This window comes from Mustela nigripes, chromosome 16, assembly GCF_022355385.1.
Source record: "Mustela nigripes isolate SB6536 chromosome 16, MUSNIG.SB6536, whole genome shotgun sequence".
NCBI lineage: Eukaryota > Metazoa > Chordata > Mammalia > Carnivora > Mustelidae > Mustela > Mustela nigripes.
This window is the reverse complement of record NC_081572.1, coordinates 56,251,488-56,275,720: the sequence shown is the minus strand read 5'-3', so window position 1 is coordinate 56,275,720 and position 24,233 is coordinate 56,251,488. Positions and strand designations below refer to the sequence as shown.

At 50.6% G+C, this 24,233-nt stretch overlaps 1 protein-coding gene across 1 annotated transcript; it reads right to left on the bottom strand.

Annotated features, from left to right (window-relative positions):
* Positions 1 to 4,911: 4,911 nt before the first annotated feature.
* On the bottom strand, positions 4,912 to 21,586 carry DHRS7C (dehydrogenase/reductase 7C). Its single transcript, XM_059379042.1, has 7 exons — positions 21,565 to 21,586; positions 21,183 to 21,342; positions 12,989 to 13,101; positions 11,235 to 11,448; positions 9,471 to 9,563; positions 6,538 to 6,693; positions 4,912 to 5,465 (listed from the first exon to the last, which is right to left on the bottom strand). Exons 2-7 carry the CDS (start codon positions 21,334 to 21,336, stop codon positions 5,257 to 5,259), a joined length of 939 nt encoding a protein of 312 aa, XP_059235025.1. The 5' UTR covers positions 21,337 to 21,342; positions 21,565 to 21,586; the 3' UTR covers positions 4,912 to 5,256.
* Between the last annotated feature and the right edge of the window lie 2,647 nt (positions 21,587 to 24,233).

The window sequence follows — 24,233 nt, the reverse complement described above, 5'->3', positions numbered from 1 at the left end:
AATGTTGCAAAAGCCACAGAATGTGCCCCACATCACCCAACCAGTAAGCCGTGGAGGCGGACCCCTTCTGGACCCTTTTGTTTATGTAGCTTTGCACATCTGTCTGGCCACACTCCTGCAAGCCTTTGGAATTCGAAGATTGAGAGGCATCATTCAGACTTGGGCTGTCTGTCCTCAACCCCCTTTCCAACGTCCTTCCGTCTCCTCAGAGATTGTCTCTGTCTGGAGAACTGGGGCCACCACTTTCATGGGCATCAACACAACAATGCTTTATGTACGCGCTGGACACAAGAGTGTTGTCTTTCAGGGGCACCTGGGTGGCTCAGTGCGTTAAGCCTCTGCCTTCGACTCAGGTCATGATCTCAGGGTCCCAGGATCGAGCCCCGCATCAGGCTCTCTGCTCAGCAGGGAGCCTGCTTCTCCCTCCCTCTGTCTGCCTCTCTGCCTACTTGTGATCTTTCTCTCAAATAAATAAAATCTTTAAAAAAAAAAAAAAGAGTGTTGTCTTTCAGGTGTAGAAATGGTAAGCTAGATCATAAACACAGAAGTGTAAATTACCTATGCCAACAGTCTGAGGAAGAATAAAGCTGCTTACGGTCCCACTACTCAGCTTGAAAAATGCCACTTTGACCAGCATCTCTGTAGTCATGGTTCCTCTGCCTGGTCACATCCCCACTCCTGCCCAGCACAGGGATAACTATTCTAGGGATGTCCTCAGACCCTTTTCTGCCTCCTCTAGAGTTTCATCACATGTGTTTATGCCCAAACTCAAGCTGGTCAGTTTTTCTACCCCAGAAATTTGTCGTGAAGTGAGGGGCGTTTGAGAGACCCAGCTTGCTCTGGAGAATCAAGCTCTGAAATTCTGTGCATTTAGGGTCAGATTTGACATCGCAGCAAATCAAGGGCTGGGACCAGCCAGAGCTGCTTGGGAGCAGAAGTCCTGAATACACAGAGGAAGAGAGCTGACAAAGAGAAGAGAAAATGGGGCAGACACAGAAAAAGAATCAGACAAAACACTCTGTAGGGAGAGAAAGAGAATGGAATCCCCCCAAACTACAGCTTTAAAGAACACTGGTGATTGATGTTTGAGAAAATTTTCCCTTATTCAATAAATTTCCTTTTTACATGAACGAGTTTGAGTACATTTCAATCTCTTGTCAACCATGAATCCCCGATATTCTGTTTTCTGATATTCTATCTTCAAATAGAGCCACCTTCCAAAAAGCCTGTAGTCTTAGCTGGGGTTTGCCTGAAGACAGAGCCTGGGACAAGGACTAGGAGGAGGCGGTAATGGGGGAAGGTGACCCCAGGAAGCAGGGAGTTGGGGACAGGGAAAGGCAGAAGGAAAAGCCAGTAGAGTGCACTTTATGGAGCTGGTTCCCCTGTGAGCAGCTGGGTTCATTCGTGTTCCAGAACCTGCAGGAACCCCATAGAATGTGTCTCCCATTTGCCCCTCATTGCCTGCCAACTCCTGTACCCTGTCCCTCTGGGGACATTAACTCCTCTGCAATTCTGGATGGCATCGTCAAGGGCTGAAAGCATTCTTACACTTTAGAAAAACCCCCAAGACAGAAAAGTGCAGAGGGGGAAGTGGAATGCGCCATAAATGGACTTCCTCTTACGATTCCTAACGTTTTCTTCCCTCTAGCTTACTTTATGCAAGGATACAGTAGAGAATGCATATAGCATGCAAATGCTGTGTGAATTGATGGTGTTATCAGTAAGGCTGCCCATCGATAGGAGGCTTTAGTAGTTAAGTCTGAGGAGGAGTCAAGAGTTATGTGTAGCTTTTTTTTTTTTTTACTTTTGTTTTGTTTTTTTATGTAGCTTTTTGGCTGTGTGGGGGTCAGTGCCCCCAGCCCCTATGTTCAATGGCCAACTGTACAAAGAAAGGCCATTTTGCCTGCAAAATGTGTTCTCGCTTTCATCTTTTAAGAACATCTTCACTTTCTCTGGGTAAACCACCCCTTTCCCATTCTGCCCATCAGAGCTGCGCCACCCCCTCCTGCTCTAAAATGGACACATGGCCCAGGCCTGGGTAATCTAACATGTCGTGGTAATTTCCAGATGGTCACATGGCACCAGTGGGTGTCAGTACCTTAGTTTGAACTAGTGGGAAAGAAGAATCTTTATTTAGGTTTTAAGCAGGTAGAGCGTGAGCCTGGAGCTGTTGATTTGCATCTTGTCCCGATGAAGGGGGGAGTCTGTTGAGAGTGAAGCCCACCCATTAGAATATGTTCCTGAGAAATGGAATTTAAAAAAATAAAAACACACAGAAACAAACAAACAAAAAAGACTGAATCCTGGTGGTGTGGCACCATTTGGTTGCCTGGATCTAGCCATGCCTGAAATAGGTTTCCAGTTACTTAGGTGAGTAGATGTTTGAGTTGCATTTATGCCACACGTAACCCACAAAGTCATTGCTGAATTCTCAAGGATTCAAATGGGAGATGGGGTGGTAACAAGTATGAGAGGCCCAGGACGACCAAGGGGACCCACTTTGGTTCCTTCCTGTGTCTACACCAACCTATCAATTATTCTGGTGAGGAATTCCAAGTCTGAGAAGACCCACCTGTTTCCAGGAAGGTTGAGGGAGGCAGGGTGGCAGCTGGTGGGGTCCTTCCTGGCTCAGGAGACCACATCTGCCTGGTTGCTGCTGGGCGGCTAATTTAGAGTCTGTCCTGCCCTGGACCCCACCCACCATGCTGATTGGATGCTCCAACTTCAGGAAGCGCACCAGGCTCTGTGTTTCTGACCCTGAATCCTCAGCCCTGCCCTTGCAGCCAACTCCTCTGCTGATATCACTGAGTATATGTGCTTGGAATATTCTGGAGATGACAGCTGAGCCCCTACAGGGAATCCCCACTAGCAACCTTGGAACAAGTAGGGCCCTCTGGTTAGGCACTACTTGACTCTGATGACATACAGATCTGGTAGTTCTTTGGGCTTAGTGGTAAGCATACCTACAAGGATGCTTGCATCTCCTTGAGAGATTGGCCTGATGTCCTCTGGTTCTTGACTTACCCCGAGGAGGCTCATAGATTTCTTCTGGGCTTTGGTTATCAGTCAAGACCCAGGTTGGAAGCAGTTGTGCACTCAAGTGGGGTGTATTCGTTTTCTAGGGCTGCTGGGATAAATTACCACAAGCTGGGGGGCTTTAAACAGCGGGAATGTATTGTGAGATAATACAGGAGTCCAGAAGTCTGCAATCAAGGCGGTGTCAGGGCCGTCCTCCCCCTCCTCCCCCCGCCCCCGAAACCCGTAGGGGAGAGCTCTTCCCTCCTTGCCTCATTGTCGCTCCTGGCAGTTGCCAGTTTCTTGGCTTGTAGCTCTAGCGTTCCAGTCTGTTTTGGTCATCATGTGTCATTCTTCTTGTGTGTCTGCACACGGCTCTCATAAGGATGACTGTCTCATTGAATTAGGGGTGCGCCCTACCCCAGTGTGACCTCATGTTAACCCTCACATTTGGAAGGGACTAGGGCTGGGGGGATTAGGGGTCCTGTGGCATCACTCTGTGGTCTGGGATGGTCTCTGGCTTCCATGACTCTGAATCAGTCCCGTCCTGTAACCCACCCTGAGCTGCCCCAGTTCTGCCCTGAGTATCTCACAGAGCACGGTCACCCTGAATTTCCTCATCTGTGGACTTGTCAGCCGTGCCAGTGACTCAAGGTTCCTGAAGTCAGAACACGTTCACAGAGGGGAATGCTCATCAGAGACTGGGAACTGCCTGGAAATTTGCGGGATTACACCTGTGCTGTGCGGATTGACCACGGAGAGAGAGGTGGATGTAGAATCAGTTTGGAGCCACAGTGACATCTGGTGGCCACTCCGCATACTGCAGCCAGTGGGCAGGGGGACATCGGGGCAGACCCACGGACACGGGAGGTCCTTCCTGCTGCCTTGTTCTCCATATGGCTTCTATGGGGGAGTCCCAGGGTCGGAGGTCTGACCCCCCCCCACTTTGGAGTCCTTGTGGCTCCAGTGCATCCTGTCCTGAAGCTAATCTCTGCCCGCTACTCAGCGGACCCTCCTAAATTCTTGTGACCCAAGCCACATCCTGACATCAGCCTTAACCTTGGGGCTTGGCGGGGTGTGGTGGGATCTGCAGTGATCACATGACCCTGGGCATTTCGCTTCTTAGATTCAGTTTTGTACACGTGCATATGCATACAGTATATATTTCGATTTTGTAAGCGGCTTGGGTCCGGGGGTGGGACATTTGAGCCCTCTTTCATTTATGCATATTGGAAAAGTTTACCTCAGCAGTTATGGTCTTAGTGCAAAAAAAAAACCGTTCCCTACGCTTTCCAAGATCCCAAGAATCATGAGCTGCTTTGTGTACGAGAAACTACCCTCAGCGGGATGCCCACCAGCAACGAGAAGGGCGGTGTTAAAGGGCGGAGTTTGGCTTTGAATACGCACCAGAAGGCTGGAGTGAGGTAGATATCCGCCCCCCACCCCACCCGGGCCACCTTAGCATCAGCTGAGAAACGTTTTCCCTCCTCGGACCCTTTAGTTCCAGGGAAGAGGCGGATTCTGATTGTGCCGTGGACCCGGGAGCCTCCAATCACGTGTGGCTGTTTTAATTCACATTCTTGCCGGGGCCATAAAATTCAGAATTCCGCCTCGCTGGCGCACAGACCCCATTTCCAGTGGTCAGCGTCCACCTGTGGCTCGTGGCTGCCACCTTGGACAATGCAGATGGTAGAGTATCTCCACCGTTCCGGAAAGTTCTGTTTGGTAGTGCAGCCCTGAAGGGTTGCCAAGTCCTGCTTCTCTTGTTGGAGGTGGACATGGGCAAGTCAGTCTTACATAAGCTGGAGGTGGTTTTCTAAGTTCCTGAGCAGCTGTTGGTCCCAGTGCGTGTGTGTGCGTGCCCATGCATGTGTGTGTCCCGTGCATGCATATGTGCATGTGCCCATGCATGTGTGTCTGCATGATTGCATGCCTGTCTCTGTGGAGGTCAGACCCATTATGGTTCCTGATTTTCTTCTGCTCAGTGTCACCCTACAGAGTAGGGAAGCTTCTGGAGGTGTGCGCTGGGAATGCTGAGTGAGAGAGACCCAGAGACCCTGCAGAGACTGGGCTGGTGTCCAGGCCACGTTCACAGGGGTGGAGAACATCTCTGGAAGGCAGGTGTAGGTTAGGGATGTGTTGTAGGCTTGTGTTGGGCCCCCGTGTGGAGAAGACAGAGGACCAGCACCTTGCCAGGAAAGCCTTTATTCCCAGTGAGGTGACCCATCTGGCCCCCAGCAGTTAGCTCTCCTCTGGGACACTGAGTTTCTCCTTCACCCCACAGGCCACCACGGCGAAAAATAATTCTGGGAAGAAGGTGCGGAGGTACACGGCGGCCTTGGGGATGGGGTTGGCCATGAAGACCTCCTGTTTCTTCCGTCTCACGGTACGCATCACCTCCTCTGCAACGTCCACAGGATGCACCCCGTAGGTTAGCTTCCTGAAAAAGACTAACAGCCCCCAGGAGGGGCGGCGGTTACAACCTCTGGGCACCCAAACAGAGAGATGGGGCCGGGGCTGGGCCTAGAGTTATGGGCTGGGACCACCTGCCCACATCTTGGGTTCTCTTGGTTCCCTAGACTAGGCAGAGCCTTGGGTAGGGTGAAGCAGCTCCCTATTCAGAACATTCTAGAAGAGCAGTAATTAGACTGCATTTAAAGAGCGCTTGCTGGGGTGCCTGGGTGGCTCAGTGGGTTAAGCCGCTGCCTTCGGCTCAGGTCATGATCTCAGGGTCCTGGGATCGAGTCCCACATCAGGCTCTCTGCTCAGCGGGGAGCCTGCTTCCCTCTCTCTCTCTCTCTCTGCCTGTCTCTTTGCCTACTTGTGATCCATGTCTAATAAATAAATAAAATCTTAATTTAAAAAAAAAAAAAAATAAAGAGCGCTTGCTGTTTGCTGGTTGCTGTCATAAAGCCTCTCTGAGCTGGAACCTTCAGTCTTCCCAATGCCTGGGCACGGCCGGTACTGCCATCATTCCTCACTTTCTAAAGGGGAAACTGAGGCACAGACATCAAAGGGATTGCCTGTGTTTGAACACTGAGTGTACAACAGAGGCAAGCTCCAAGTGCAGGCATTGCCTGTGTTTGAACACTGAGTGTATAACAGAGGCAAGCTCCAAGTGCAGGCCGTCCCGTGCCAGACTTTCAGCCTCGGCTCTATGTAGTCTCCCAGGGAAGGGACGATGAGGGGGTGGGGAAGATAGAAAGGTCCTGAAGACCAAATCTGGCTGTTCTGCATGGGAAACTGAGGCCTCCAGGGATGCAGGCCCATGGCCAAGGTCAGAGAGCCTGTGACTGATGGAGCCTAGCCAGGGCCTTGGTCTGCTGGTTGTGGGTTAGGATTCTGTCTACCTGGTTGGTGCCTTGAGACTAAAATTTGGGGGGTCCCCTACCCTCTGTTAGCCGGGTGTGGGGCTCCACCAACCCCCCAGTCTCGTGCTTCGGGAACACACCTCCAGGCCCAGTGACACCAGGCTGCCCCCTCCCAGGCCCCTGTGCCTCCAGATTCCCTCGGAAAGCTCACATTTCCAGATGGAGGCATCCCAGTTTCCCTGGCCCGGATCAACACGGTAGGACCGGATGAAAGTGGGGCTCACGGTGCTGACGACAACATCGTATTCCTCCACTTCGGCTCGGAGACAGTCGAAGAAGCCTAGCGCGGCGTGCTTGGAGGCAGCGTCTGGAAGAGAAACCAGCCAGGGTGGGTGCGGGGGGGGGGGGGGGGGGGGGGGGGGGGGGGGGGGGGGGTGTGGGCAGGGGGAGGCCGGCCCTGCTCCCCGGCGAGAGTGTGGGCCACAGAGGCCCGCAGGCACGTTCCCACATCTCAGCTGACAAGGACCCACATGTCACCCAGCCCTGCCCCGCCCCGCACAGATGGAGACAGAGAGCCCTCCGGGAGTGGTGCACAGAGGCAGAGCTGGGATCCAATCCCGCTTAAACACCTGTCTGCTAGAGGACCTCGAGCAAAGCGCTTTCCCTGTATGAGGATCGGTTTTCCTACCTATAAAATGGGGACAATATCCCCATTGGCGAGTGATGGTGAAGACGGAAAGAGGAAATGTGTCCGGGACACCTGGCCCAGGTATGAATCCCCAATTCCCTCCCGCTAAGGTTGGTACCAAGTGATTCCCTCCCGGTAAGGCCGGTACCAGCGGGCGGCCCCTGGGAGCCCAGAGCAGGTCTCCCTTCCCACTGCCCAGCCCTTTTCCTCCGAGGTCCTGTCCGCCTGAGCTACTCTCACTGAATCCACAGCAAATGGACGAGGCCATGGGTTGGGTAAACAAGAACCTTTCCAGAAATGTCACAAGAGCAGAGGGGACACTTCTCAAAGCCTTGGGAGCTTAGAGCCACCTCTGGGGTCTGATGAATCTCAGCTTCCCATTCCGGGAGTGTCAGCTGGAGGCTGAATGAGGCTGGGAGTGGGGGTCCCGTGGTCTCTGCCATCACACGGACCCCTGCCGGCAGACCCAGCCCCCTCTGAGGCCGTCCTAGTGGGGAGTGGGGCGCGTGCTTCCCAGACAGCCCTCGCCAGCCGTCGGCCCCTCACCACGCGGGGTTAAGAACACAGGGGTGCGGGGTCCTGGGACCTTGCCCAGAAGACAAGGACAGGGACAAGACAGCTTCTCAGAGCTACGTGAGGATCTGGCAAGGTGGGACCACCCCTGGGGAGCCTCTTGGAGGAGGGGCCACTGGGTTTGCAGCAGGGACCCCAGTAAAAACACTTACAGAAGGCAACAGGGGCAGCCCCGGGGGAGAGAAGGGAAGGTGGTGCCAGACCTTTTGTTGCTCAGGAAGCTGGAAAGCCTGATTTTTACTGAAACGTCCTTGTATTTAAATAATGAAATACTGAACAATTCCACACCTCATTGCAATGCCTGGGTTTCTGCCGGCCGCCCCGACTCGCTGACACCAGCTGGGTGTCCGGCCACTTCGGTCTGCGTGGTCTACCTGCAGATGAGGTCAGAGCCCTCGGGCTAAGGGCCCAGTCCCAGGATGGCTCCTGGCCCCGCCTAGTTCAGGCCAGTCACAAGCCCCCCCCCCCCCCTTGTCTTCTGTGCTTCCTACTAAGTCGCTGGGAGATGGAAGTTTCCAACAACCCCTTGCTTGAGATCAGTTCATCTGCCGGAGCGGCTCACAGAATTTGGGGGAAAGTTTTACTCAGTGGATGGTCAGTTTCTTACAAAAGGACAGAACTCAGGAACAGCCAGATGGAAGACATGCGGGGTCGGGGGGTTGGGGTGTGGGAGAAGGTGCTCAGAGCTCCCAGATCCTTTCCAGGCACCTCCCTCTCCCCCGAATCGCCCTATGTTCAACCTGGAAGCCCCCTGAAGCCCCCCCGTTTTGGGATTTTACGGCAGGTCCATTATAGGCATGATGGGTTAAATCAAGCCTGGGGTGACAGAACTCAATCTCCAGCCCCTTCCAGTCCCACCCCCTAATTACACAGGCGGTTGGCCCCTCAGGCAAGCAGTCCCCCTCCTTAGGCGACATTCAACATCGCCTCACATGACAAAAGACACTCTGATCACTCTTATCACTTAGGAAATGCAAGGGTTTTAGGAGCTCTGGGCCAGAAATGGGACAAAGACCAAATATAGATTTCTTCCAAACCACTCTAGGACAATACTTAATGGGTAATTAAAAAGAAGTTGTGAGCGGACGGGTGTGTGTGTGCCTGGTGGCTCAGTTGGTTAAGCATCTGATTTCTGGTTTCCGCTCAGGTCATGGTCTTGGGGTCCCGAAATCAAGCCCACCCTGGGCTCCTTGCTCAGTGGGGAATCTATTTGGGATTCTCTCTCTCCCCCTCTGCCCCTCCCTGCAACCCCACTCACACTCACGTGTGCTCTCTCTCTCTCTCTCTAAAAATAAGAGAAGAAATATATAAGGTACGCACCCTGCCCTCCCACAGACTACCTCATAGTAGGAGGGTAGCTCCCCAGCGGGGTCCCAAGATCGTCTGTGGAGAAATCTCTCTCCTCTTTGGACTTTCCTAAAGGACTCCTGCCTCTGGGGCTTCTCTGCACCCCTCCTGCAAATCTGCATCTCTCATTCCCCCCTTCCTCCTTCCCCCTGAAGCTTCCATCCGTCTGCTACTGTGTGACGGGCGCCCGTCTCCTCTTTCTGGGTTGTAACCTGTCCTGTCCTTCAAAGACATCTTTATGGAGAACAGGGGTTTGCACGGGGGCTGTGCGCCCAGGCCAGGAGGCATGGACGGTGTTCAGCCAGGGCCGGCCCTGACCCCCTGGGGGGATGTGAGCCTCTGGGGGAGAGGTCACCTCTCTGGTCACCTCCAAGTCATGGGTGCTCAGAAACGGGAATAGAAGGGATGAAAGAAAAACCATTAGACTGTTTCACCTCCGGACGCCCCTCCCTTAGAGCCACGTGCCTAGTGCTAGACAGAACATCCCTTCTAAGACATATAGCCTAAGACGAAACATTTCTGTCATAGCAACTTACAAGCTGTGCGGAATGGGATTCCAAGCTTCCCCTGGATGTTATTCACTAACACAATCTGGCCTGTCCTCCGGGAGATCATGTCGGGAAGCAGGGCTGGAAAGCACAGGACAGAGTCACGGTTACACATGGGAGACCGAGGCAGGCAGGCCCCTCCCCCGGACCCCCTTCCTTGCACAGGGCCCCTCTACCTCCCTGGTGATTCGATGACAGCAGGACCCTGGGCAGGAGCCTGGACATCACTGATCGCACTGACCCCGTGTTTCCTAAGAGTGGGCTGGGCTCGGCCGCTCATTTCTGGGTGGTTTTCAGTGACCGGCCCACATGCAGATCTCAGTGGGCAGAAAGGGCACAGGTCATCCCATTTCGATCCCCCGCAATCCTACCGTGTCTTGAACAACTCTCTAAATCTTTTAACAGCGAGCCCTGCGTCTTGGGAGAACCTGCTACTTGGTTCTGTTTTCAGAGTTCTTCTGTTTATTGAGAGGGAAGGGGGCTCTTAATTTATGGTGATATTCTAAAGATTCCCCTGCAAATGAACTCATGTGAAAATGCAGAAATTTAGAGACAGAGAGAGATCGCAGTGCAGGTGGAATGGGGAGATGGCAACAAAACAAAACAAAACAAAACACCCCACAAAAACAAAAACAAAAACAAAAAAACAAAACACCAAAAACCCCACCAAAAGATGGCTTTCCGAATGGCACTGACACTGAGCCTGGCGTGCTGCAGATGGGCAAGCTGAGGCCCAGAGCTAGTGACTGGACTCAGGTCTCTTAGCACGTTAGAGGCCCAACCAGGGAGATGAGCCAGGCCTGGCTGCCCCCGACCCCCTCCACTCCCTGTGTCCCTCAGTTCCATGCCGGGAAACCCTGAACCCTCAGAGGCCTGGCCCAGAACCCTCAGAGGGACCGGACCGGAAGAAACCGTTATCTCTGGGGCCTCGTTTCAGAAGCTCGGCAAAGTGATCTTTCTACTTGAGATAACTCTCCTTTCCTCTGTGCTGGTGCCCCAAACCCCATTATCATGCAGAAGGCAGCTCTAAGATCACACTGCCTCAACCCCATGTTCTAAACTCAGAAATTCTCCATGCATGTAGCCTCCCTGTTGGGGTCCTGCCTTGATAACCTTTGCGGGGGATGGTGATTCAATTCTTGGTTCTATTCCATGTCAAGTCCAGCCCCAACCCCTATGTTCCAGAGCTGCATTTGAACTTGGCAGGGAGCTCCACCGAAGAGTGGATATTTTACCCTTGAAAGGGGTTCTGCCCTCCCTGTTTCTGCAAAGGGGCTGACACGACGCTGGGTCTCTTGCAGTTTGGGGATAAACCCTTTCCTTCTTTATTTCTGAGGCCAGACACTCTACCCTTGACCAACTGACACTGGTAGGAACAGATCAAGGGTAAGGTCGATATATCAAAATATATAGCAAGACATGGACATGAATGAGAAGGGGAGTGTCGGAGGCAGGCCCCTGGCCAGGGCGGCCTCCGCCATTAAAAGATGGCGCCTGGCGAGAAAGGGCAGGGCTTGGGTGGGGAGAGGGATTTCCCAGAGAGGGAGGTTGGAATATACTAGTGAGATACTTCCAAAATCCCTTTTCTTTTAGCAACATTTATAGCCAGAATGCTGAAAGCCTTCACCAACTAAGTAGGGATTTTTCTGAGGGGGAGTGGAGAACTCCTCCAGAATTGGAGACTCTATGTAACAGAGCCCTCTCTAGCAGCCGGTGGCCCAGAAATCGGTGGGAAGGTCAAACTCACGAGACCTTTGGTCAGTGTGATGGGCCCAAAGTAATTGGCGTCCATGATCTTCTTGTCGAGCTCCAGAGAAATCTTATGGGCAGGCCCCTTGATCTTCATGCTGGCGTTGTTGATGAGGATGTCCACGCAGCCGTAGCAGTCTAGGACCTCTTTGGCCACGTCCTGGACACAGCTGATGTCTGAGAGGTCCAAGAGGACCAGCTTTGGGGTGAATGTCTGCTGAGCCAATGAGAGAGTCAAGACAGGTTGGGAAGACCTCCCTCTGGCAGACCCTAGGGCCCTCGAGCTGAGAGCCACCGCTTTGGAATTTCAAAGCTTATGGAACGACTACAAAATAAAAAATGGAAGGAAAGAGCAGAAACATCTCTGGGAGGAAGGAAGCTGATGGAGAATCCATTCGTGGGTACCCTTGCTACACCACCAGCAATCCAAACATGCAAAAATGCAGTAAGAAGTATGAACTGTTGGCCAAAGGGACCAGAACTGATAAATCCAAATGAACATCACCCTTTACAGAGGAGGCAGAGCAAGGATGCCAGTGGAGACGCCATTATAATATATATGAGCTCCTTTCTGCAAATGGGTTTCCAGATCAGCTTAGGAGCCCCAGGAGACTCCATCACCATGCTCTGCAGCCGCATTTTGTTCTTGACCAAACTGGTACACTCCACACAGTATTTTTGGGGCACCATCTACATGCCAGGTATTGCGTTCGGCCCTAGACACTCAATTGCCATTGAGGCTCCTCATGGTCTAGAGCAGGGAACAGGTTGGAAAACGGATGCTACCATGGGATAAATGTAATCCCAGCATTTGACAAACATTAGTCCCGACGAGGGGGTTCCCGGGTCAAATTTGTTTGGGAAACAGACTATTATATGCCCTGCTTGGGGATACACAATGCACATTCGCCTATCAAAGGCTCTGAAAAGTCCTGCAGTAAAGGACGCACCAGACAAGCTTGACTTTACTCTGCATTTCCCACACAGTTGACCTCAGAGCCTCCTTTTATCTCAAGACCTGATAACATGCCCCAAAACAGAACTTGAATTCTGTGTTGTCTCGTTTGTTCCCTCCCCCCAAATACCGGACTTTGCTGTGAATTATTTTTGCTGTTTCCAAAAAGCAATTCAATATCAGGGCCAAATTGAACCATACCAAACCAAACTGCGAAGACAGCTCTGAAGGCAATTCTCTCAGCAGTGCTCCAGAAACGCTTGGAAACCTTCAACCTCCCAGAAAGTGCTCACCTCCCAGTGGCTTCGTGAAAAGTAACTTCACTTCCCCGACTTCTTGGAAGGAAATATCCTTTGAGGCATTATTTTATTTTAAAGATTTTATTTTTATGTAATCTGTACACCCAACGTGGGGCTCGAACTCACGAGCCCGAGACCAAGAGCCGCACGCTCCACCGACTGAGCCGGCCTGATTTAAAAATCAGCCATAAGCATTTATAATCATGCCCATACCTGTGCCTTCCTAAAGCTTCTGGATCCTCTCTGATTCTGACTTAAATACAATAGGGGGTGGGGAAGGTGAGTTGCCAGAGAACAAATTCTTGGTCTGGAGAATGGTCCAAATGAGCCAATGCTTGTGCCTGGCAGACATGCCTGGGTCGAGATTAGGGAGAGCACGGCCTCCTATTCCCCAAAAGCAGTCACCAGAACTCACCCACCAGGTCCATGAGCTGCTAACGCAGCAGTCAATGAAAGTTACGGGTGCCCAGGAGCTCCCCGAGCAGACTGCCAGAAGGCCTTACCTTGCTGGGGTCAGCCACGCTGATGAGGGCGTCATACAGGATCTCTAGCCTCTCCCAGTTCTTGCCACACAGCACCAGCCTTGCCCCACCAGTGTGGAACACCCGAGCACACTCTGTGGAGGAAGAAGGAAAGAGGGCAGGGTGCACTGTGTGGATGGAGCCACGGACGATGAGCCTCTGTTGTAGGAATTGAAGATTTCGGAGAATTCGAACATCCTATGGCCAGGAGTCCTAGGTCATTTCAATCACCTTCCCACCCCAGGACTGGAAATCTTTTTTTGTCATTTCTAGCCTCTGCATGGCTACCTCCAGTGAAGGGGAGCTCAGAGCGGAGACAGCCAGCCCTTCTGTCCTGGGATGGTTCTGATTGTTAAGATGCTCCTCCCTAAGCTGGGCAGAAGGATGCTCCCTTCCTGTCCACCCAGCCCTCTGGGATCAAAGTCCTCCTTATATCTTCATCTAAAGATCCTGGAAAGAGCCATCATGGTTTATTTTTGGACCTAATCCCCCCAGTTTCCCACACATTTTCTCTGTGGCTAGATAGGCCAGTAAGGATTCTTTTTATTTAAAAAGTAAACCTGCCTTGTGTCTAGTTACTTTTATTCCAAAGGAATTCCTGACTCACCCAACATGGGTCCTTCTCAGTTGGGCAAGGGCTGGGTAGACACAAAGTATTTGGGAGGGCACCTGGCTCTTGATCTCAGGGATGTGAGTTCCAGCCCCCATGCTGGGCGTAGAGACTACTTAAAAAAAAAATAGACACACTGTGTTCTTGTGTAGCAATAATATTTAAGAACAATAAAAGCTAATGTATTTTGAGTGTTTACCTGTTCTACAGACTCAAGAAAGAGAGTTATATATATTAGCTCATTTAATTCTCATGGGAACCACACAAGGTGATGTCCTCGGGGGGGGGGGGGGCAGTTCTCAGAAGCCGAATCAAAGACAGGGGCTCAGCTTGTCAGGATTTATTGAGGGAACGTTCTTCAGAGAAAATCCACAAGGCAGTAAGGTCTCAGGTAAAGTCTAGCCTCAGTTGGGTCTGAGGAAGGCTCTGGAGTGTAAACCCAATGGCAGAGATGTCCCACTTGGAGGCAAAAGGACCAGCCTTTTTATATGCTTGGGTCTACAGACTGTGTGCTGTCTCCCTCCGGGGCTGGGGCAGAGGCTGTGTAACTCCCAGGGGCAGCAATGTCCACCGGCGGAGGTCAGGGCTGTGAGCCCTGCAGCCCACACTCACAGCACCCCGGGAATAGAGAAACTGGTCTCATACAGGGACCTGGGAAGGCATCACCAACACCTCCCAGGTGTTCAAGACCTATGACTGCCTCATTTTATACCAACCAGCAGAGGGCCTGATGGAGCCAAGATGCCGGGGGATAGCTGGGGAGCCCCGGGTGCCCGCGGGAGGCTGGGTATCCTGAACGCAATGGTTCATAGAGATCTCACGGCTGTATGCAGGTGGAGAGAAGGGGGCCCGGCCGGGTTATCAGCGGGCATCATGAGTGGGGGGGTTGTGGTATTGGAGGAGAGCAGTTGTGGGGCTGGACCATGTGGTCTCAGCCAGATAGGAGCTGGGTGGAGGATGGATGGAAGGTCCCAGTGAGGTCTAGAAACAGGTGTACTGTGTGAGGCTGAAAGCAGAGAGGAGGGGGGATGTGCGCAGCTCTGCTGATGGAGGGAAACCCGAATCAAGAAATAACAGTGTTAACAATGCTGCCTTGAGTTGCTGGGATCACAGGAAAGGGACGATTTCTCTGAATGTAGGTGCTTTATGGAGAAGGAGGCTGTCCATGACCATTCTGGATGGACGAACTCAATGAAGACGTCGATCTACCTCCAAGTGAATTTGATGCAATAAATTATAATTCCAACATGTCTTGGAAAGGGATGACAAGATCCTAAACTTTACTTGAATCCTTTGCAAGCCTTATTTGGAATAATAAAGGCACAAGAAAAGCAAAGAACAGTTTGATGGATAGGAATAGGAATGGACCAATTCTATCAGTTATTAAAGTACATGATAAAGCTACAAAATTAAAGCAGCCTGTTTGTGGCTTAAGTATGGATAGAAATGTTGATTAAAAATAGAGCCAAGAGGGTGCCTGGGTGGTTCAGTTGGTTAAGCGTCTGCCTTAGCTCAGGTCATGATCCGAGGGTCCTGGGATGGAGTCCCGCATTGGGCTCCCTGCTCAGTGGGGACTCTGCTTCTCCCTCTCCCTCTGCTCCTCCTCACACTGTTTGTGCTTTCTCTCTCTCGTAAATAAAATCTTCAAAAAAAAAAAAAAAAAGAGAGAGCCAAGAGGTGCGCCTGGGTGGCTCAGTCAGTCAGGTGTCTGCCTTTGGCTCAGGTCATGATCCCAGCATCCTGGGATCAAGCCCCATGTTTGTCTCCCTATTCTGCGGGGATCCTGCTTCTTCTTCCCCATGACTGGTGCTTTCTAGCTCTCTCTCTCTCTGTCTCTCAAATAAATAAACTCTTAAAAAAAAAATAGAGCCACGAGTCTATAAGAATGTGGTATATTGTAAAGTTAGCATGACAAATCAGTAGGTAAAGAACATGCTATTGAAAAAGTGGTATTTGAAAAATAAAATAAAGCAAAACAAAACAAAACAAAATATAAGTGGTATTTGAACTCCTAGCTAATTATTGGGGAGGAAGTGATACACTAAAATGTGTTAAATAGTTAAATGTTTAGACAGAGTGATACAAGAACTAGAAGAAAGGAGAAATGAATAAATAACCTTGCTTTGGGGAAAGATCTTGTAAGCCTGACCCCAAAGGAAGAAATCATAATGGAAATCATAGACTTTTTCATCCTTAAAAAAAAAGACCTTCCCGACAGCAGAAAACAGAAATGAAAATTAAAACCAAGATGAACGGAGGAAACCTATGTACTTTTATTTTTTAAAGATTTTATTTATTTATTTTAAAGAAAAGGAGAGACAGAGTGAGCAGGGGGAGGGGTGGAGGGAGAGAGAATCTCAAGCAGACTCCCCACTGAGCACAGAGCCTGACACAGGGTTCAGTCTCATGACCCTGAGATCATGACCTGAGTCAAAATCAGGAGGGGGACGCCTCACTGACCGAGCCACCCAGGCGCCCGACGGAGCCTATTTGAAATACATATGTCAGGAAAGAGCGAATTTATTGAATCTATAAAGAACCGTTATAAATCAGTAAGAAAACCAGATGAGGACCCTAATGAAGAAATGGGCTAGCGAGACGGGTAAGTAAGTCATAAGAGAAGCATGGAGAGCTAGTTACTTACAAAAGGTAGCAGTTCCGTGCCAAGAATAAAGACATGCAGTTTAAAAGACATGCAGGACACTACTCTTAATCTATCAGGAAATCAAGAACAAAATTGGGAGCAGTCACACATTCTCTGTTGGTGGCAGTGTAAATTGCCATGATCTTTTGGACAAAAAATTGGTCAGAATCCTTAAAACTAAATATACACTTGAGCCCTGTTATTTCATTTACAGGCATTTTGTTCTAAGGAGATAATTAGGAGCATCTGCGTGGACACAGTTATGATGTTGTTTATCTGGGTACTATTGTAACAACAAAGAGTTGGAAATGGTTGTTAATGACCAACATCGCAGGAGGTTGTTGATACATGATGGTATTTGTCGAATATTTTGAAGCCTTTAAAACGGATGTTGCAGAAACTGTTTCCCTGCCATGCACCTGACTGTGTGTGTGTGATTGGATATTAAATTGTACATACACATGTGTAACAGGATTTTAAAAAGGAAAGATTGACCAAAGCACCAAGATCAAACAGATACAAAATTCTGGAGTTAGTTGCCAACCCAAGAGGCACAATTTCTTCCTTTCTTTCCCTCTCTTCCTGCTTTCCTTCCTTCCTTCCTCTCTCTCTCTCTCTCATTTTGTCAGAGAGAGAGTGCACAAGCAGGGGGAGCGGCAGGCAGAGAGAGAGAAGCAGGCTCCCCGCTGAGCAAGGAGCTCCATCCCAGGACCGTGGGATCATGACCTGAGCTGAAGACAGATGCTTCACTGACTGAGCCACCCAGGTGTCCCCCCAAGAGGCACATTTTCAAAGGAAATCACTAAAACCCTGTTTATGGAGTTCAGTACGCCTTACCCTCCAAATAGGATGCAAAATTGGGCAAGGTAGAGGAGCAAGAGCTTGGACTTTGAGGGAGGATTTGGGAAGAGGACTGTGATGTGAGTTTTTGTCCTTTATCTTTGTCCTAGAGAACAGGGAGCAGGGAGCCACTGGGACCATCTGAACAGCGCACTGTAAGTTCCGTGCAATGGGGAACCAGGGGCTGGGTCTGAGTCCACCTGCAATATCTAACACGAGGAGGGGGCCACCAGGTGTGCTCAGAGCAGAGCAGAGGAGGAGGAGGACCCGGCTGCCCCAGGGGCTCTGTCTGCATCCCAAAAAGACCCCGCCCACAAGCACGGTGGGCCAGACCCAAGCCCTGACCAAGCTGCTTGGGAGCTGTTTTGAATTCTGCCCCAGGTTCCGTTAGCAGGGCAGTGGCAGTAGCTAATTAGAACCAACCACAGAGGCTTAACCTGTTGTGGCAGGTGCTGACCTGTGGGAACTCAAGATCCTCGTGAGAGGCCTAGGAAACCACGGAGCGGGCAGAAACCGGAGGAGTCCGGATTTCAAGGCCACTAGATCAAGGGTGTGGGACCTTGCTTGTGATATTGTTAAAATCAACGCCCCTGGGTGGGGCTTGTGCCCCATTAGTGTCCCGTGGGATACGTGGCCAGGTCTGATGTTACCCCACACAGACCCCACTCAGACCCCCTCCTCTGCACCTGCTGGCACTTACGGGGTGTGTGTATTCACGGGGCAGGTCAGTGAACGCACACTCTGCTTTTTGCTCGAGACAACACTTTGGGAGCTACCCTCAGTGATCTCCTTTCTTGTGGCAAGGAATAAACTCTCTTTTCTTGCTATCAACCCTGGCCGGGTCTCATCAAACCAGAGAGAGGGCCCCAGAGAAGCATCCGCCCTAATACCAGGGTCCGAGGGAGGGGTGAGAAACTGGAGGGTCCAGGCCTTGCAGAAAGGGTGAGCGGATATTCCCAGGGAGGGCCTGGGGAGGACCCAGACCAGAGGAAGGGTTTTCTCTGCTCTGTGAATCTGAGAGTGGGGTGGGCTGTTCATCTACCCACTCCCCCCTCCAACTCCAGCGAGCCCAGAATACTGCACCCATCACTTATAAGCATCAGAAAGGAGCAAAGGACACAGGGTGAAGTATTCCCGAGCAGGCAGCGTTCTAGTGTGTTTCTTGTTCTTTTTACCTGAAAATCCTTTTTTTTTTTATTATATTAGATTTTATAACAGAATTCCCTACAAGAGACTTCATCCCGAAGCTGAAAGCCCGCCCTTCCCCCCCTTCTGCCGTAACTGAGTAGCAGCCATCGGGGGTGGGGGCCACGGGAGGCAGGAGCCCGGTGGTGTGACCGCTGCTGGGGGACAGCAAGCCTTCAGCCTTGACCCTCCCAAATATGTCATTTCCGCCAACGCAGACCCTGGCAGACTCAGGCGCCCCTGGGTTTGCTTCTCCATCAGCTCAGCTTATGACCACAGCTCAATTTACCCTGTGTCCGTAAGGGTAGCACCAAAATGTCCTTTTCATGCAGCAAACATACCAGGACACACATTTCCTTGCCTCGCTGGGGCCACCTCCTGATTTCAGGGAGAAGACAAGGCAAAGGGACAGCCGGGGGGCATCGTAAGAGGCCGATGATTGGGAGGCAAGCCCTCGGTTTCACAAACACTTCAAGTTCAAGTGCGGTGGCTAAGTGCAGACACAGTGGGTACAAAGTGACCCAATCCCTGACACAGCTGAGCTGGGTGGGCTTGGGGCAACGGTCCGATGTCCTGATCATGGTCTGATTTCCCTGGGCAACAGCTTGGCATTGCTTCCTTACAACTTTCCAGCACTACCCTCCCTGGGTCTGGGCAGGTTCCAGGGGACGGCACGGGGTGTGCCGCGGGCCGGGCCTGGCCTGTGTCGTCAGCGCCGTGCCCCTCACTTTTTTTCTTGCCTCGGACCTCAGGAAGGGAGCCGCGTCCACCTATAATTGCTGTGGTCAGCTGTATGCTCTGGCGAGGTGTTTATTTAAGGACACACACACACCCAGCTTCTCGGATTGCTTCTAAATATTTGGACTTGCTTTTTTTCTGCTTTGCATTCCTTTCTGGGGTGGGTCCATAGGACACGTTATTCATGACACGGAGGAGACCGCGTTCCTCTGAAGATGCCCCGTTGCTCCTGGGATGGGTTTCCCGCGTACCCAATTTGTACAGTGCATTACCATAACTGAAGGAGACTTCAAGCATAAGTTAAAGAGGCTAGCAAGACAATTATGTGCCTCTCAGCGGTAGATAGAACAGCACTAGCTAGTAACCCAGGAAATCGGGAGCGTACGGGACAGAGCTGCCTTCTCAACCGGCAGGATCCGATCGTCGCTTTGTGGGACATTCAACCCAAAGACGGTAGGATGCTCACCCTTTCCGGGAGCCTACAGATGGTTCACCGAGACGGGCTATAGCCGGAACAAGCTTCCACAAATTTCAAAGAAATCATAGAGAATGTGTTCTCTGATCATATTGGACTCTGGCCACAAATCAACAAATCAAATATACAACCACATACTTAAGTGTCTTTCCCTCCGAAGATGGTTGCTTTTAAAGGCATTTATTAAATAAGCTGTGTTGTTTGTTTGTTTGTTTGTTTGTTTGTTTTGAGTGCTTACTCTATGCCAGGCTCTTGCTTTTGAGCCCTGGGTCTAAGGATCCAAGAGGTCCTCCTTGGGAACTGCTTCTGGGACCCATGATGGGCCCCCCAGGGAACCGGTTTATCTGCCTCGTGCTTTATTTTCTCATGTCCCTCCGTGAGCCTGAGTTCACCACCTGCTGAAAGAATATGGATCGGCTTCCCTTGGGAGGCCCAAGGGAAGGAAGTTCTTAGAAAATTCCCAGACGGGGCGCCTGGGTGGCTCAGTGGGTTAAGCCGCTGCCTTCGGCTCGGGTCATGATCTCGGGGTCCTGGGATCGAGTCCCGCATCGGGCTCTCTGCTCGGCAGGGAGCCTGCTTCCTCCTCTCTCTCTCTCTGCCTGCCTCTCTGCCTGCTTGTGATCTCTCTCTGTCTAATAAATAAATAAATACATCTTAAAAAAAAAAAAGAAAATTCCCAGACAAGAGGTTTTGAACGTTCCCATGATGGCAGCCCTATGGGAATAGGCACCGCGGGGTGGGGGGGATGCTTTTTGGAAGGGGCGATGCCCATCTTAAAACATGGCACAGTAAATGGCTCCGTGGAGGCTTGTTGAGCGATTTAATGAACACTGGGCCATGTGGGTTCTATGTTTGACAGAACATAACAACAAGAGCAAAAAGTACCCCCAGATTACCATGCGTGGGTGCCACCCCCATTGTTAGGAGAAAGAGTCAGAATGTCAGAATCTTACAGAGCTAAGCCAGCAGCAGAAAGGCCCCCTGAGACCATCCAATTCAGGGTCACAGACATACGTGCCCTTAAGAACAGGAGGTAGATGGTTGAGCTAATTAGGCTGAGTGTGGTACGCTAGGGCTGAGTGGGGTATATGGCAAGAGAGAGCACATATTTCAGCCTAATATGTTCATTATCGTTATTACATTATGGACACTTGAGGGGTTCAACATGCTTTCCAACTATCCATTCATTCCTTCGTTCATTCATTCCCCAACAACATCGTGAGGTAGAGACAATCAGTATCTTCACTTTCCTAGATGGGAAATCCAAAGCAGACCAGAGCAGTCACCAGCTGGTAAGCGATGGAACCCAGAATTCAACCCAGAGCCCAAGTCTGGGCTCATAGTTGGTACGTCTCCCCAACGAAGGACTTTGCATTTCAAAATTTCTGCAACCCCATGAAGGCAAAAACAAATCACATCTGTAGACCCAATTTGGCCCCGACGCTCTGTGAGTTTGCAAGCCCAGCTCTCCCAATCCCCTCATTTCTCCCGCGTGGGAGATGCAGCGCCCCCACCCCTGCCCCTAGAAAGGACACTTGCTGGCTAATGACAGATACTGGGAAAGGACACAGCATCCATCTCCCTCCCACCTAGCAGGTCAACTGCATGCCGTCCCGCCACCTCTCGTCCCTAAGGTCGCGAGTGTGCACGGGGCGGGGGCGGGGGGGGTGCAAAGCTGGCTTACCTTTGCCCAGTCCTGAAATGGCATCAGTGATCACCACCACTTTGTTCTGCACGGCTGACTTTGACCACAGCCGGGACACCTCTTGGTAGATGAACAGAAGACCGCTGATTCCCAGAAGCAGCAGAGGCAGCATGAGCACGGCTGTGACTCCCATCTTGTTCTGGGGGGAAACGGAGGGGAAAGGACTTGGCTTTGCAAAGAGACTCTGAAGAGGACACCTGGTGCAGAGGGAGGCCCCAGGCTGCAGGGTGCGTTCACAGTGCACCCGTGTGTCTTCTCCAGGGAGCGAGGCTCTGTGCGAGCTCCCGGAGGGCTGCCTCTGGGCTAAACACCCAGAGAGCGTGCTAATCCCTGAATATTCATTGAATAGGAAATTACTCACGGTGTGTCCAAAAGCAAATGGAATCCGGGGCCTGCCCTCCCAGATGTTAGTGACAAATTTAATTAAAATGGGTCTGCATTTTTGGAAGGAAATCCATGTGTTAAGGCCACTCGCTTGGGCCCTAATGACTATTTATAACTCTCAGCACACTGAAGGGCTTTTCAAGGTAAATATAGTGTCTGTTCTGATATTCAGGGACACATGCTGGTCGGGTCCGATTTCAGAGTTCTTGCCAGGAATTTTAAAGCTCGCCGGAGTGCCTGATGATTGGAGGTTTCCTTTGCAGTTCGGGGCTGGGCCTTAGGGATCAGGACCCAGGATTGTCAGTGCAAACATCCCCGCACTCTTGTCCTATAATCCTTTATCAAGAGGCTTCCAGGTAGCTCAGACCAGAGCGGCTGCAAGCCCTCTGGCCTTCCCTTTCTGCCTGGGGACCAAAACCACAGAAAAATGGTTAAGCAGAACGGAGCTTGCTAAGACTGAATCGCTGGGAAGTGGGCCAGGAGCAGAGTTTGGGGGTGTTTCTCCTTAAACTGTTTCACTTCCCTGGGCCTTAGCTTCCTCGTCTATCAAATGGGCGTAGCAATCTCATCCTGCAGGTGTCTTGGCAGGACAGACAAAGATACCGTGTATCAACCCAGCACAGACACAGCTCCCAAGAGGATAACTATTGTCCTCTTGAATAATTAAGACACTAAGAATTTGGAGCACCTGGATGGCTGTGTCGGTGGATCATGCTACTCTTTTTTTTTTTTTTAAAGATTTTATTTATTTATTTGACACAGAGAGATCACAAGTAGGCAGAGACGCAGGCAGAGAGAGAGAGGGGAAACAGGCTCCCTGCTGAGCAGAGAGCCCCATGCGGGACTCCATCCCAGGACCCTGAGATCATGACCTGAGCCGAAGGCAGCGGCTTAACCCACTGAGCCACCCAGGCGCCCGGATCATGCAACTCTTGATCTTGGGGTTGTGGGTTTGAGCCCCACGTGGTGCAGAGACATAACTTACGCATAAAATACTAAAAAAAAAAAAAATAAAGAACACCAAGAATTTATCTCAAATGCTAAATTTTTATTTACATAATAGAATGCTATAGGATTAGAAATAAAGACACATAAAAAACTAAAAGCCTCTTCAAGGGTTCTGACTGCCAGAAACAGGAAGACCAATCACAATGATGTCCTCCTGTGTATTGGGCTGAGCTGGAAGAGGGGCAAGGAGCAGTGCCCCAGGGGTAGGAGTGAGGAAATGGTATTTCTTCCTTAGAAATTAGGATGTCCAGAGACGTTGAAGAAAACCCAACTTTTTATTGGTATAAAAGAGACATACAGAAATGTGCACATAGGCATATGTGATATAAGTGTGGCTCTTTCTGGATCTTCCTGAACTGAACATACCCTCTAACCGGTACCCAGATCAAGAAACAGAGCGTTGTCGACCTGTCCCCCCTGTCCCCCAGCATGTCCCTTTCCAGCCCCCGTGGAGTGACTTACTTTCTAGCTTTGAAAAACATATATTAGTTTTACCTGTGATTTTTAAAGCTTTTTATTTAAGTAGAGTCACAAAGTTGCTACTGTTTTGCTGACCGTGATGTTTGCATCCATATTGTTGTGTGAGTCTGGAGATCGCTCCTTTCCATTGTGTGGCCATACCTCACATTTTTAAAAAAAAAAGATTTATTTATTTATTTGAGAGAGAGGGTGCATGCAAGCAAGAGGGGTAGAGGACAAGGGAGAGAGAGTCTCAAGCAGATTCCGAGCTGAGCTCAGATCCCAGGACCCCGAGATCATGACCTGAGCCAAAAGCAAGAGTGGAACAATTGAACCACTGCACCCTCCCGGGGCCCCCTGATACCGCACATTTTTAATTCATTCTGCTAAAAATGACGCTTGAGATGGAGGTATTTTTTTTTTAACTTTTTATTTTTATATACATATATTTTTATCCCCAGGGGTACAGGTCTGTGAATCGCCAGGTTTACACACTTCACAGCACTCACCAAAGCACATACCCTCCCCAATGTCCATAACCCCACCCCCCTTCTCCCAACCCCCCTCCTCCCAGCAACCCTCAGTTTGTTTTGTGAGATTAAGAGTCACTTATGGTTTGTCTCCCTCCCAATCCCATCTTGTTTCATTGATTCTTCTCCTACCCACTTAAGCCCCCATGTTGCATCTCCACTTCCTCATATCAGGGAGATCACATGATAGTTGTCTTTCCCCGCTTGACTTATTTCGCTAAGCATGATAAGCTCTAGTTGAGATGGAGGTATTTTTAAATGAAACTATTCATTAAAATTTGGGATGGGGAAACTTCCAATGAACATTTTTTTCTCTTAGCAGAACAGCGTGCTTTGGGAAGCTGGAAATCCTAATCATGGTATAATGTCTACCTGCCAGTGTTGGCTTGGTCAACATAGACGTTCTTTGGTTATCTCATCCAAGCATGGTCGCTGCTGTGGTTGGACAATTCACAATTCACAAGTGTACCACACCATGGTACAAGATCCTTTATAAAAGAGGAACTACCGGGTCTCCTGTGATAGTTAACAGCAGTCTTTCTATTTCAGTACTTGAAGAGGACAATGGTTATCCTTGACCAGGTACGCCAACAGACTATTTCCCTCTTCCCTGTGATCATACAGATGTTCTAGGTGCAGTTTCTACGCT